This window comes from Leptonychotes weddellii, chromosome 3 (genome assembly GCF_054177405.1).
Source record: "Leptonychotes weddellii isolate Sample4059 chromosome 3, ASM5417740v2, whole genome shotgun sequence".
Lineage (NCBI taxonomy): Eukaryota > Metazoa > Chordata > Mammalia > Carnivora > Phocidae > Leptonychotes > Leptonychotes weddellii.
In genome coordinates, this window is record NC_138371.1 from 12,330,294 (window position 1) to 12,346,509 (window position 16,216).

Genomic DNA, 16,216 nt, shown 5'->3' on the forward strand with positions numbered 1-16,216 from the left:
ACCACTGGGGCACTTGAAAAGAATGCTACTGGTTCTTGGGGGTAGATTCAAAAACAGAAGTTCCAATAATGATTCTTATATAATCATTGCAGTAAGTATGTCATTTCTTAGGTAACTTTATTGAAAGAATAAAAACATTCATTTGGTGTGTACATTCTAATATGTATGTAAAATGTTTATCTAAAAATACATTTTGCTTCTCTTCATTTCCTCCCTTTCTCTTCCATTCCCTTTTTTTGTTTCGCTCGTGAACTAGATTGTGGTCCCTGCCCAAACTTATACCAGACACCCTTTTGAACCACAAAACACTTAGCATAGTGTTAGACAGTGTGGGTGGTTAGTGAATGATTAAATGAGAAACTAATCCTTTAAGTGAAACCACAGTAATTGATTAATTGGGAAAGTTGATGCAAGTTACTACTCTGAAATGTTTGAACTGTTTTTGCAGCTGCAAGTGAAGTCTTAAGATGTAATCGGTCATTAATGATTTGAAGTCAGCGTAGTCCCCTGAAACAATAATGACTTGAAAGTAAAGATAGTTGCATTGACAGTAACCTTGGTTTGATCTTCAGAAGACTAAATCTGTGGCCCAGTCTTTAACTAGTTGTACTCTATGTTTTACTCCATCCACCATGATTCCTTCTTCCCAGCCTGTTCAGCTGTCCACTCTGATCTACTTTCATTGCAGATTGATTCTCCTGTATCTTCAGCCTGTTCTCAGAATTCTCTGCCACCTTTTCATCTGAAACCTGGCTTTACCCTGAGAATACTGGCTTATCTTCTTAAATTGAGGTGTCTGTTTTCCTTGTAATCCTTGAATCATTGGGCCCAGATACAATTTATTACCACATCCATCATTCTCTTTTGTGGCTCTGGCCCTTGTGAACTGTTCTTTTGTGCATTCCCTGTGATTGTCTCCTAACTTCTTACACATGTTCCTTCGATCATTCAAGAATTTAATACCTTCCTCACAGACATTCTTTCCAGTTCAGATTTTAATTTTATCCACTATGTGTGGCATGGTCATTCATTCAATTTAAAATACATTTATTATGTGTTCCTACTGGAGGTCAGGCACTAGATAAACAAGGATGATCACAGACCTGGCCTCTTCTTACTACAGAGGTCTTCACTCTGTCTTAGAGCTTGTCATTCCATTGCTTTAGAAATCTTAAACTCCAGTATTGCATTGTATCCTAGCTTCTTCATTTATTAGATGTAATAATGAGCAAATCACTTAATCTCTGTCCTCCTTTGTAAGAAGGAGAAAACAATAGCACTACTTCTTTTTTTTTTTTTTTAAGATTTTATTTATTTATTTGAGAGAATGAGAGACAGAGAGCATGAGAGGGAGGAGTGTCAGAGGGAGAAGCAGACTCCCTGCCGAGCAGAGAGCCTGATGCGGGACTCGATCCCGGGACTCCAGGATCATGACCTGAGCCGAAGGCAGTCGCTTAACCAACTGAGCCACCCAGGCGCCCCAGTAGCACTACTTCTTAAGAATAGAGTTAATACATGTAAAGCTCTTAGAATAGTGCCTGGTGCAAAGTAGGCATTGTAAATAAATGCCAGTTGTTATTATTATTCTATCCTACTTGTTGCTTGTTTCCTTCTCACATTAATGTGCTCTTAGACCTCAAGAAGACCCCTTTCATTCTCCCAGACCATGATGCCTGTCACTAGTTACCTCTTTATTTTTACTACCTCCCTAGAGCAAGGCCAGAAATAGCACAAAGTGATCATTCCACCCATCTACCTTCACTGCTTATATTTTTTAGGCTGTTGTGCACTCCTGGGGAAAATTGGAAGATAGTGGTATCTAAGCTGGACTCCCAGGGCCTCTGGGCAGTTTTTTTGTGTGTGTCCCTGGTAAGCTCCCTCTCTCTTTTCCTGTGTGAGTTATTCCAAACTTTAATCACTGTCCTTAAGCTCTTTATTGAGAATTCTCTTATCTGTCTTCTTCCAGAAACTTAACTACTGCTTCACTGTGAAAAGCTAATGTTATCTTGTATAAGTTCCTTCAGCTTTCTTCCCTTTCATTTGTAGCCTTTAACCTGTATCTTTACTCATTTTCATTGCCTTCTCTCAGGTCTCAGAGAAGGAAGATGTTCTTTTCCTGTCTTCCCTGTCATGGTAACTACCGTACTATTCTTCATATCCCAAAGTCTTCAAAGAATAGTCTGTATCTGCTTTATTAGGATGTAGATTTTTTTTTTTTTTAGAGGAGGCATCAAGTCTTTTTGTATTGATCTTTGTCAGTGCAGCACAATAGTATCCAACAATGTTGAATGCATGAACTAATACACTTTTTTTTTAAAAGATTTTATTTATTTATTTGAGAGAGAGAGAATGAGAGACAGAGAGCACGAGAGGGAAGAGGGCAGAGGGAGAAGCAGACCCCCTGCTGAGCAGGGAGCCCGATGCGGGACTTGATCCCGGGACTCCAGGATCATGACCTGAGCCGAAGGCAGTCGCTTAACCAACTGAGCCACCCAGGCGCCCGAACTAATACACTCTTATTTTGTTTTCTCATCTTTAAGATGGGAACTGTAGCAATCTTTCTCACAGATTAGTTGTGAGGATTAAAAGAAACGTCAGAAAGTGCTTTCTAATAAACAATGGCATCACTGAGACATTTGAATGAATTTTCTAATCATAAAGTCAGAATTTTCAACTAAAAGTGTATTATGTTTCATGTGGGACAGTTATTTTCAAACTTGTAGAGAGTCTCCAGGACCCTGGAGGCATAGGAGTGGAGTTAGGGTATCTTCAGAAATCTCCTTCTCTTGTTATTTAAAGCTTTTCGAAAGTTGCCATTTGTATAAAAGATTTCATTATGGAAAAGTTCTATTAACCACTGCTTTTAAAATCCAGCCTTTTTAGAGTTGAGGAGAGTCCTGCTTGCCCAAGTTGAGACAAGTAATAGTAAATTGAGAACTGATTCTTTAGTTGCCTTAACCCCTAATTCAGCACTTTTGCTACTAGAAAGCATTCCTTTATTTTTTTAAGTCAGTTTGAAGTTGAAAATGTAGTTAAGTAAAACTTCTTAATTTGACTTTCATTCATTTAGTACTTGTTACCACTGAGAAAGGAATGGATCCAAATTTACTCTTTAAATGAGAAAGGTTACTGCTAAGCAAATGAATAAAGACTTCAAAGGAATATCTTTACTTACTTGAAGAAAATACAAGCTTCTTTAGAGATACTTTTCTATAAAAGCAAGGCCTCATTGCTAAGAGGAATTCTTTAACATAGTGATTCCAAGTCATTCTTATCTGAAGCAGCTCTTAACTGAGCAGTCTTACTCATCTATTTGCCCTATCCTCTTGAAAGTAATCATGATAAATTTTTTCCCTTTTCCTTTCCAATTTATAGATAGTGTGAGAAATTGCTTTGTAACATTAGTAACAACAAATTGTTGACTGTCTACCTTATGTTAGGTTGTGTTTTAGGTGCTTTGAACTACAATTATCTGAAATCTTTACAACCTTTAGATGTTGTTACTGTTTTAAATCTAAGGCTCAGAGAGACCTAGTAAGGTATGTGTAATATTACATGTCCACCTAAGAAAGGGCAGAGCTGGAATTTAGATCCCAGGTGTATCTATTAAAAAATTCGTATTCTTCCCACTACACCACACTGCCTAGTTGTATTCTGTTAAGCACTTGCTAGATTCTGAAACATTTACTTCCTTATTAGATAAATACTGGAAAATTAATTCTACAATTGCCATTCAGATTATTAGCCAGGGGCAGATCCAGGGGCCCTAAAGCTTATACAGTGCAGTACTCTTTATAAAAAGAATTCAAAATTAGTTTTTGGCCCTTGGAAGGAGCTTTTGCAAGTGTAAGCCTCTCTAGATTCAAGGTAAATGCACCTCTCATAAGAGAATAAAAGTTACTAAGAACTTTGAATCAATGAAGTATATTTTCAGTAAAATTTGAGTATATGAATTGCTTAAGGGTATCCTAGTGTATATTAATTTGAATAAGGCAAAGTCATAACCTATAAGAAAGACATTAGTTGACATATTTGTGAGTTAACACTTTCTCTTTTTAAGGCAGCACACTTTTTTTAACGTTTTCAATTAATAGAAATTTGTTTTATTAAGTATATATTTTTTAAAAAGTGATTCTTTGAAGTTAACATGTTAAAATACTTTAATATCTTTAATTTTTGTTTTTGAGAACACAGAAGTAGGTTAAACAGTAAAATGAATTTTGAAGCACAAGGATCAGGTATTTTAAAATAATTCACTTTTTCTCATGGTGTATGCAAATGAGACATGAAAGAAGTGTGGGTTTTGTTTTGGTTTTGTTTTTGTTTTTGTTTGATGAATGCTATCCCTAGCCAAATAAACAAGTAATCTATCTGCTCCTGTTTGTATTCATATTTTAATTTTTAAACGCTAAGAGGGATTTTGAGAGATACTGTTCCAATCTTACTTAATAGATGAGGAAAGGGAGGACTAGAGAAGATGATTTACCCAAGGGAAAATTTCAGGACTTGAATTTACAGAAGAACCATGACTAGAAGCCTGATTTAAGTTAAAGGCTCTTTTCTCTAGACTGAACTGAAACATGAATATAGCCATAATAATTCAGTGTTGTTAACATTAGCCCATTCAATTATAAAAAGACATCTTAATATTAAGCACCCAGGTGACTTGAGTTGACCTGGGGTTAGCGGAAGGACACTTAGTTTAGGATGTTTGGATTTCTTCATTTCTCTAATTAGCTGTGTGATCCTGGCTAAGCCACTTAGCCTCAGTTTCCTCATTTGTAAAATGAGCTTTAATTTGTGGTTATCTTAGGCTCATTCCAACTCTTAAAAATTTCATTTAAATTTATACATAAGTCTAGGAATGGAGTGCTGATGTATTCTCCTGTGGCATAAAACATTTTGTGTGGTGTTGTAAAAGTCACCTACCTATCTTTTGGATTTAGAATTTTCTTTAAAATAGTTTATTTCAGTGATGATGGCTAAACAGTAGTATGAAGCAGTGGGAAATTTTGTTTTTGCATACTCTTTTTTTGTGTGAATGGTAGTTTTAGAGAAATTTTGAGCAGATTTGATACCAGATTTTTGTAATAATTTCATAGTTTGGCCGTTTGCTATCATCACATTTGGTTACAGTTAGATTCATTCAAAGACAAAGCTGACTGGTAATTTATACTTTTTCACATTTTTTTTTCTCTTCCTTTGGATTGTGTGTAGCTGATTCCAGTGTAAACTATAATTTGTAGAGCTTTTTACACATTATCATAGTTTTAGAAAAACAGGGTTTACCCATTTAAAAAAAAAGTTATCTAAGCTGAAGAGAAGAAAATAGTCACTTTTTATTAAAATTAATAATTTTAGATTATAGGATGAAAACATGGAATTCAAACGTGCACTTAGATATAAAGTATAAGTAATTTTCTTGATAGGGAAGGTCTCTAGTTATAATGTTTGAAGATTTCCAGTCAAGATGAATATTGTCTTCTCTGGATAAAATGTGTTTCAGGGTGCCCAGTAGGTGGCCTCTCTTCTTTCATTAGCAGAAACAGCACCAACAGTAGGACAGTGACAAACTTCTTGCTTCAGTGAGAATACTTAAAATTGCATCTTACTGTGATTATCATCAGACCATGTTACACATGGTTGTTACACATACCTTTTTTCATATAAGCAAAAGTCATTCATCGAGAGATATATTTGAAATACATTGTCTGCTCAAGTCAGTTGTGACTTAACAAGGACTTTAATAGGCTAATCTGGAAGTTTGATCCTTGGTATTTGAAAAAAAAATTTGTTCCAAATTTTCAAATTGATTTTTGAACAGCCTGCTCATGCTGAGGACTGAAATGCAGATTATAATTGAACTTTCTATTGATGATTTCGCTTTCTTATTATAAATGTTACTGTTGCATAATGATATTAGAGTCCAGATGAATGTAGATCAGACTTAGTTTGTGATTTCCCAGAATTATCCCAGGCTCCTGTGCTTTTCTAATTGATAATCTTTCTCTCTGCTCCCTTGACATCAGTTTTATTACTTTTGGCAACACAGTTCTGCTCCCATCTGATGTCCACTGTAACCACAGAAAAACCATTTAAACAAATATCAGTCTCAACTTTACATTCGGGTTAAGTCATTAAGTAAGGCTGTATGTCAGTTTTGTGTAGTAAAGAAACGAATGTATTGAACAAGTGCTGTGTGCCAGATGCTTTCACAGATTCTGTTAATTGCCACACAGTACATCATCATCTCCTACTCTGCCACAAGCATGTGAGGAAAGTAAATTCTGGAAAGTTAAATAACTTGTGCAAGTCTGAATGTATCCATTGTACTGTTTTCCTTAACACTTGGGTCTTTGGTTATATTTTTGATGGTTGAGGTTGCTTAAAGATCAACTGATGGATAAATGGAATGCTTACAGATGTTACAAGTCATTGTATAGTTGGTCATCAAATAAGATTCATCATCATTAACTGTAACTGGACCACATTCAAATCATATTTTTTGGAAGTCACCTAGGCATTGTGCCATGTATTATAAAGGGTACAATAAAATAAAGGAAGAGAGACTTTATATTACTCTGAGGCACTTCTAATCTGGGAGGGAGCTTCCTTACATAATTTATGGCTTAGTTGTGTCTGACTAGAATACTGCCATTCCTCAAATATTTGTACCAGAGCAACTTTTTTTTGAGGCTGAAGCTCAAAATTGAGATCAAGCATTTTTCCTTGTTTATTTTTTTCTAGCTATGTCATTCTGAATCGCTTGGAATTTCAAATTCTCACCCTTTTCCCCCACCCACCCTGTTCTAAATTTCTTGTCGAAAATATTCACAGGGGACTAAAGACTTCTTGTGCTTTGTATATAGTGGATGTGAAGAATACACTTCTCTTCGTTTTAGTTTTAATTGGCTCATGCTGTAGTTCTCTCCAACTGTTGATTATTACAGAACCTTCAAGATGTGTAAGTATATAATAAACTGATACCCTTTCAAATTCATGCTTTTTTTTTTTTTTTAAAGATTTTATTTATTTGTCAGAGAGAGAGAGAACACAAGCAGGGGGAGCTGCAGGCAGAGGGAGAAGCAGGCTCCCTGCTGAGCAAGGAGCTGGATGTGGGACTCTATCCCAGGACCCTGGGATCATGACCTGAGCCGAAGGCAGTTGCTTAACCAATTGAGCCACCCAGGCATCCCCCAATTCAGGCATTTTAAAGGTTGTTTTTATATCATTTGAAATAATGTAGATGAATAATCAAAAATGTTTTGAAAGAAAATAAAGACTTAGGATTATTTTTGTTATTGATACTTACTAATGAGGAAATTATAATCCTGGATTAGGAAGAGGCAAGGGGTTGGAGGTCATTTTTAAAAATTAAAGTCTTGATTTGGTTTTTAAAAGTCTCATTAAACCATAAGCATTTAAGAATGCTTAATTATATCTTTCTTTTAAAAAGAGCTTTTGTTTCTTTTCTTGCTAAATGAGTTTACCTTCCCTGCTGTGATCATTTTATACTTGAACTTGTTGGAGCAGAATACCATATATGCCTAATAATTAGCAAACATTAAATGTGTGTGTGTGTGTTTGTGTGTGTGCGCGTGCGCATTTTATTGTGTTATTGCTTTGCTGCAGCATTATTAACAAAATTCCTTCCTGAGTGTATTTGCAATTAATGGAACCTAAAGAAATCAGTTTCATCAATGAGTTTAAAATCCTGCTTGAATAACTTAGAATATTACTTTAAAAGTACATTACTACTTTTTTAAAAAAGTACAGTCTTAAGGCCTTTAAGTAAAGTATAGGTTGATGTTTTTATGGTTAACATATTGATGATATTAGAGTTTAACATTTAGTCTTTTTAACTTTCGTTGATAGTTAATGTATTCTGTACCAAGGATGAATGAGAAATTAAAGTTCATCAGTAACATAATTATTTTGCCACTGTTACTGACATGTTTGCTTGATGCCAAGACCAAAGCATGCATATGTAAGAATCTGCACTTGAAGCCCATTTCCTTTGGTATATTGTTTTTGGACTTGCTTGATTTAGGGAAAGATTGTAGCTTACGGATCCTTTCCTGAAGGGCCTTTTCTGCCTATGATTTTCCTCCTAGTTAACATTTATTAATAAAATTAATGACTAAGCAGTTAAGTGAATAGGAAAATCTGAAAATACTACTTGAAAAATTAAATTTAAGGGATGCCTGGGTGGCTCAGTCGGTTAAGCGTCTGCCTTCTGCTCAGGTCATGAACCCAGGGTCCTGGGATCCAGTCCCACATTGGGCTCCTTGCTCAGCAGGGAGCCTGCTTCTCCCTCTGCTGCTCTTCCTGCTTGTGCTCTCTCTTGCTATGTCAAATAAAAAATAAAAAAATCTTTAAAAAAGAAAAATGAAATTTAAGAGTCTGTTGCTTGCATGTTATTGTGTTCTATTTGAAAAGGACATTTGATTAAAGTAATTTTAAAATAATTAAATACTTCCTGTAATACTAAATGCTGTAGATAAGCACATTAAAATATTTTCCATATCTTTGTGCTTACTAATTCAAAGGTTCAAAATTGCATTAGTATAATATAGGTAAAGCAATATTCATTCACTAGCCATTTGTGTATGGCCATCTAATTACATTAAAGAAAAATGCATAACCCCTTTAGTATCTCTTAGTCTAGTGGAGGAAAAAGATGCACGGATAATTATGAATCAGTACGAAGTGATAGATACGACCTGAGAGTTATGAAAGCGCTGAGAAGTGGGCGCCTGGGTGGCTCAGTCGTTAAGTGTCTGCCTTCGGCTCAGGTCACGATCCCAGTGTTCGGGGATCGAGCCCTGCATTGGGCTCCCTGCTCAGCGGGAAGCCTGCTTCTCCCTCTCCCACTCCCCCTGCTTGTGTTCCCTCTCTCGCTGTGTCTCTCTCTGTCAAATAAATAAATAAAATCTTTAAAAAAAAAAAAAAAAAACGCTGAGAAGGAGTCCACTTTGCTTGAGGAGGTCAGGGAAGGATTTCTGGAAGATACGACATATGAGCTGTGTTCAGAGGCTATGTAAAGAATTGGATGAAGAAGAGGCCGAGGAAGGGGCTTTAAGAAGATGAGGGAGGGTGGTGAATGAGGGGGAGGTGTGTCATTGGATGGGAATAACCACTGATTGAATGTTGTCAGGGAATAAATGTAAGGTAGTAGTAAGTGAAATTAGAGAAGTAGGCATAGACTACATTTTGAATAGTTTTGAAGTACATCCTTCCACCCCTGGTAATGAGAGTTAGGTTTTGAACAGGGCTTACAATGCTCATGTTTATTTTTTAAATGGTGATTCTGAGGAAGATAGATTTTAAGAGGTCATTGGAGTTCATGATAGTTGGAAGGCTGTCATGGTGATCTAGATGCAGGTTTTAGGACAATAGTATGCAGGATGAAAGAATGGGAACATATTTGAGAAGTATCTTAGGCCTACTGTTGGCAGCACTTGATTGAATGAAAAGGGGATGAGAGACGAAAGAAGAAAAGTTAAAGCATAGGCTTCTAGCATGTATAACTAGGTGGCTTGTGAATTAGAGAATACAGAAGGAAGATATGTGTGTGTGTTTGGAGGATCAGTTTAACAGGGATTTTGGACCTGATAAGTTTGATCCTAGAACATTTGGTTTGAGATGTCCAGCAGGCAGTTGAATATGGTAGTTTTAGACTTAAGGGGAACATCTGGGCTGGCAGTACAGATTTGGGAGCAATTAACATATAAGCCAGTAATTTATTCTTTGAGATGTGAACCAGATCTGATAAGAGTTTAGGACTCCTCATCCAGGAAGAAGAAATGCACACGTTATATTTGCAAAATTTTGTGTACAGTTTTAGGAGGCTCCGGAATGCCTTGCTAATCTGGTGTCTTGTAAATTTTAGAACTTAAGATGTATGGGTAGTAATTGTAACCATGATAATGGATGAAAATACATAGTGACCCAGTGTAGGGTGAAAAGAGCCAAGGACAGCTCTGGGGATTAAAATGTTTTAAATGGCACTGGAAGAATAGGAGTTAGGAATTGTAGGGAATAGTGTTTCCAAAAGAAGGCTACATTATACTGACTTGTATTTAGCAGACTTGTACTTGTACTTTTGTTTTAGCTCATATCTGTTTATTAAGCTTGAAAAGTTATTTTTTTCTTTCTGATGGTTGATGCCCATAGATGACAGTTCAGATATTCTATCATTGGACACTTTCTTTAGTCGACGTGTGAGGGATTGTGCTGTGCCCTGGGCTGGGTTAAATTCTACTGACATTCTTATTTAATCTTCAGGATAGTGCACTGAGATAGATAACTGTTGTTAAATCTACTTTACAAGTGAGGAAATAAAGATTTTGAAGGGTCGAGTAATTTGCCCAAGGTCACATGGCCTGTTAATTTAGCAAAGCCATGACACCAACCAAGGGCTTTTGTTCTCTACTAATATACCACACTATGTTTACCAAGATAATCAGTGACTCACACTGTGATATTACTATACCATATTAGCACAATGGAATGGAATGTGAGTCCAGCGGTTTGGACTAGATTTGGAGATATATAAATTCTAATCTCTGCTCTTAGATTTGGGGTAAATCATGTAATGTCTCTGGGTCTATTTTTTCATTTACTTGAAAATTTTTATACTTAAACATTGTTGTACTGTGGCTCCATCTCTACTCTGTAAAGCATGAATACCGAGAAGAGTAGTACGTAGAATCTTGGATTATAAGACAACTCTTGATTTATATATGTGAGAAATGATTTATTATAATGTAAGGGTATTTCTACAATATTTGAAGTCTCTTGGTTTATGTTTTTTAAATTCTTCAGTTTCTAATAGAAAATTTAGTAATTCATGACGGGTTAGGGACCTTTTTGTACATTTTCTAGCTTTCATGGGATCTTATTTTATAGAGCCTGAAAAGATCATTTGAAGTTTTGCTCAGCTATTCACAGTATAGTTACCCCTGGAGTTTATAGTCCACATTAACTTTGGTCTTTCTCTGGAATTGTTCTGAATGTTCTGCTTTATATGTTCAGTATTTAATGTTGAGAGATGGTGTCTTAGTCTGCTTTTTTATAACCTCTGTATATGGAATACTTGAGGCCATCATTGTCATGTGGACTTGTATCTTTTATTTGTGAAAACTTATGAACAGCTACATCTTATTTAAAATATTTTATATGGATGGTATCCTGTGTATCAGGATATCTAATAAAAATCGCAGTTTCGACCTAGGGATAAATTCTCTTAAGGCCGTTTCAGAGAAGTCTCTACTAGACCTGGGATTTGAATAAGATTTAAGTAATAAAAAAGAAGTTCTTTTACAGAATTCCTTTTAAGCACTCCAGAAGAGATGAGAAAATAAGGCTCTGTTTGAGTCATCTGCTTAAGAATCCTCTATGAGGGTTGAACTGATATTTTACTGCTAGGGTAACTGAAAGAACTATTTTGCCTATCTATATTCCTTACTCTTTCACATTCATAGCTTGGAAGGAGTGTGGTTTTTTTTCGTTAACCACTTTATTGAGGTTTGATTGACATGCAAAAAGCTGTACATATTTAACATATGCAACTTGATGAGTTTGGAGGTAAGTATTCACTTGTGAAGCCATCACCATAATCTATGCAGTAAACATATTCATCACCTTCAAAAGTTTCTTCCTACTCTCTTTGGAGAGGATTCCACTCAGTAATTTCTGTCCATTCCAGGTCACAAGTAGGTGTGAAGCTGATGAATAATTGTTGCCATGTTTCCCAGGTTGTGAGTGCAGAACATGTGGGTTTTATGTGGCGTAATAACAGCTTCCTAGTTATAGATTAGCAGGAAATCATTCCATCAGCAAGTATGAATGTCTGTTATATGCCATGTATTACTTCAGTGCTGAGGGATTCCTCAGTGAAAGAAATTCCTGCCTTCATGGAGCTGACATTTGGATGGGAGGAGGGAGGCCAAGAAATGAAATAAGGGAAAAAAAATAAGGACTGTGGGGTTGGAATTTGGGGGTGACTAGTAGGAGACTGCTATTTTAAATGGAGTGTGAAGTTAAAGCTGAGGTTGATAAAGTGAAGGAGCCATGCAGATACCTGAGGGAAGAATATTTGAGTGGCACAGAGAGTAGCAAATACAAACACCTTGAAACAAACCTGTTTGACATATTCCAAAGAATAGCAAAGAGAGTCTGGTGTGGCTAGAGCAGTGAGCAAGGAGGAAGAATAGATGAAGTCAGATTATCAGATCGAATAACATTTTGTAGTTTGTATAAGGACTTTGACTTTAACTCCAAGAGAAATTAAAAGTCACATGAGGGTTGTAAGCAGAAGAATAACATGATTTATGTTTTTAGAAGGTCACTGGTTGTTCTACGATAGTGGGCCAGGAGCAGAAACAGACCAGTTAGGGGGCTGTTGGAATACTCTGATTGATGATGGTGGTTTGGACAAGGCTAGTAGTAGTGGAAGAGGTGAGTAGGAGTTAGATTCTGGGTACATTTTGGAGGTAGAGACAACAGAATTTCCTGTTGGATTAGAATCAAGGTGAGGGAATAAAGGGGATTACAAGCTTTTTTGGCCTTAGCAACTGGAAGGATGGAGTGGATGTTTGCTCATTTGGAGAAGACTGCTGGGCAGACTTAAGGGCAAAGATTAGGATTTCTGTTTCGGTCTTGGTAAGTTTGAGATGCCTAGTAGGTATTCAAGTGAAAATATGGCTGAGTATAGGACTCTGGTATCAAGGGGAGAGGGCCAGAGTAAATAAATACTGAGGTTAACTTAAGCCATGAGCATAGATGAAATCAGCTTCACCTGAAAACTGGGTTGTGGCTAGACAAAGAAGTTCAGGTTTGGAGGTTGCTGTGAGGAGAAAGAACTTGTAAGCAGACTGACAAATAGGAACTAGAGGAATGGGAAGAAAAACAAGAGATTGTAGTGCTTGGAAGGCAACTGTGGAATCTGTTTCAAGGAGTAGGGGTGATAAGCTCTTTCAGTTGCTGCCAGATAGGTCAAGAATGATGAGAACTAAGACTGACCATTTAGATTTAGCAAGATGGAAGTCACCGGTGACCTGAATAGTTTCAGTGAAACAGTAGAGATGAAAGCCTTACTGTCTCAAGTCCTGTGATTTTACTGTAAGTGGAAAAGACAGAGATTGGATGGTACTGGAGAAATGGTGGGTTTGTGAGGATTTGTTTTTAGGATGGGAAACTGATGATTTTGAATGCGGTTGGAAATTGTCTAGCAGAGAGAAAAGAATGTGATGATGCTGAGAAGGGAGATTGATAAAGGGAGGTCCTTGAAAAGGTGAGTTGGGATGGAACTAAACTTCATTCTGTATAGGTATCACCTGGGGTCACAATGCAGATCATAGTTCTATAGGTACAGGTGGAGCCTGAAATTCTGCATTTCTAGTAAGTCCTTGATGATGCCTATGTTTCTGGTCCCGGTCTGTAATTTGAGTATAAGAACTTGGTACTTTGAGCACAAGAACGTTAGAATAATATATTGATACATAATCATATAGATTGGTGGATATGCTTGGAGTTTGTACAGTGTGTCTTCAGGTTGTTTCTGTTTTCTCAGTGCAACAGGAAAAAAGTCATTATCCTAGAGTGAGGAAGGAGGAGATGGTGTAAAATCACCTAGGAATGTAGAGTCCGTAGTCTAGAATGTAGGATTATGGGGTTGTACCCAGGGCCCACTGTGGTTAGTGGTTATGAATTTAAACTGAGACGTATTGAATATGGGTGTATGTGTGTGATTCATTTACTTTGAGCTACACACGTGGGTGCATGTGAAGTGTAGGTGGGTAGATGGGGTTTAGAATGGCAAGTATTTTGGTGGGGAGAGGGGCAGGTGATTCATGGGTGTATACAAGGTAGCTACAAATGATGGACTGTGGAATCTAAACTGGGAAAGGAAGAAAATAAGAATGGGTTAAACAGAAAATGTGAGGTTTTTTGGTTTGTTTTGTTTTTAATTGCAGGTCTTCTTCCAATCTTTAATTTGCTAAGGAGCTCTGTAAATCTTCAGGAGAGGAAAATAGTGTTCATGTCCTCATTTTTTCTTTTCTTTTCTTTTTTTTTTTTTTTTAAAGAAAGAGCATGGGTAGGACGGGGAGAGGGACAGAGGGAGAGTGAGAGAGAAACCTAAGCAGACTCCGTGCTGACTGTGGAGCCTGACGTGGGGCTCGATATCACTACCCTGAGATCACGACCTGAGTTGAAACCAAGAGTCAGAGGCTTAACTGACTGTGACACCCAGGCACCCCCTAAATTATTTTTTAAATCATGGAAGTTTTTCTTTAGGGTTTCTCTCTGAGCTTGTATTCTTCTAAATAAATTAAGGAAAAGGGTGCCTTACACTTTTGGCTAAAGCAAGTATTAACATCGGGGATTATGATTTCATTTAAATTGGAGGGTTTTAATGCATATAAGAAAGGAGGGAGGTCTTAAGGGATTTTTAAAAAATTGCTCTGTAAGCTCTAAAAACGATTCTTAGATGTATCCCTTTATTTTTGTTAAAACAGACTGTTAACATCCTTATAAGTCATGCAGATTTATAATCATAGCCATATAATAAGATAATTACTATATGGACAAATACAGAAAGATTTTCAACCATTGGTGTTTTTTTTTTGTCTCTTTTTCTCTCTTGGATATTACAGATGACCATGGATGAAAAATATGTAAACAGCATTTGGGACCTTCTGAAAAATGCAATTCAAGAAATCCAGCGTAAGAATAACAGTGGTCTTAGTTTTGAGGAGCTCTATAGAAATGCTTATACAATGGTTTTGCATAAACATGGAGAAAAGCTCTACACTGGACTAAGAGAAGTTGTTACCGAACATCTCATAAATAAGGTATCCAACTTTAAAGGACTATTGCTAATTATATGGAATCTAGAAAATCCTTTATATACTATCTTGTACTTTGACTAGAAATATTAGTTTTAAAGGCTCCAGGAAGCCTATAGAAATAGTAATTAATGGCTATATTATAAAATCTCACTCAAAACTTACAGTCAGCTAAGTAACAATTTTTGATAATTGAGGGAAGATGAAGTTTGTGATTTATAATATAAATACATTCTCTGTAATCATAATTAAGTAAACAAACTTTCAGTAGTTTACAAATGCTTGTTTATTAATGTATGAATTACAGATGATTATTTTTTCCTTAAAATGCTTAACCAGTCAGTCCATTTTATCTTTCTCTACTTTCTCTGTATATTTGAAAATAATAAAACTACATTGTTTAAAAAATACTGTCTAGGAATTTACACCAGTTGAAATTGACATTATTTTAACTGAGTTTTATAGTATGTGAATTTTTTTTAAAAAAAGATAAATTAGTGTTGGGCTATTAAAATTATAAAATATTTCTTTGGTTCTAAAAATATGTTTTTGCTTTTTTAAAATAAATGTTTATATAGAGCAAATTCTTCTATTGCAAGTATTTCTTGCTTTAAGATTGTCAGATAAAATGTAAAATACCACAGATAAATAAAAACTTCTCAAAGTTTTTGTGTGGTATTAGGGTGTTCATTTTTTTTAAATTTTATTTTGAAAAAATGGAAAAGTTATACCAAATAGTACAATGATCTCTTGTATTGTAGATTCACCAGTTGTTAACATTTTGCCACATTTTTGCTAATCTTTCTATTGATCCTTGTTACTATTACTATTACTGATATTACTATTACTGCTGAAGAATTAGAGAACAAGTTTTAAATTCATTTACCCTCAAATACTTTGGGATGTTTCTCCTAAGAACAAGGAAATTGTCTCACTTAACCAAAGACTGATGTTCAAAATCAGGCAGTTTAACATTAATATAATACTGTTACCTAATATAATCCACATTCAAATTCATCAGTTGTCCTGTGTAGCAGTGATGTCCTTTATAGCAGTTTGTTTTCTGATCCAGGATCCAATCCAGGATCACACACTCAGTTCCTCAGCTTCTTGTCTTTCAGCACATTGACATTTTTGAAGAGTATAGGTCAGTTGTTTTGTAGATTGTCCCTCGGTTTTTGGTTTGTCTGATTGTTTCCTCATGACTAGTTTCAGGTTATGCATTTTTGGCAGGAATAATACATAAGTGATGTTGTGTCCTCAGTGCATCACATCAGGAGGCACATGATGTCAGTTTATCCCATTATTGGTGATGTTAACTTTGATCACTTGGTGTCCGCCAGATTTCTCCACTGTGAAGGTAC

General features: G+C 36.0%; 1 protein-coding gene across 2 annotated transcripts in view; it reads left to right on the plus strand.

Moving 5' to 3' along the window:
* The window catches only part of CUL3 (cullin 3), a 93,169-nt gene that overhangs the window by 6,055 nt on the left and 70,898 nt on the right, over positions 1–16,216 (plus strand). Inside the window, exon 2 of one of the 2 annotated variants that reach the window (XM_081813495.1) lies at positions 14,661–14,858. In XM_081813495.1, coding sequence (XP_081669621.1) covers positions 14,661–14,858 — 198 coding nt within the window. Of the gene's footprint in view, positions 1–14,660; positions 14,859–16,085; positions 16,213–16,216 lie in introns of those variants that run through there. The other variant, XM_081813496.1, reaches the window with a different exon arrangement.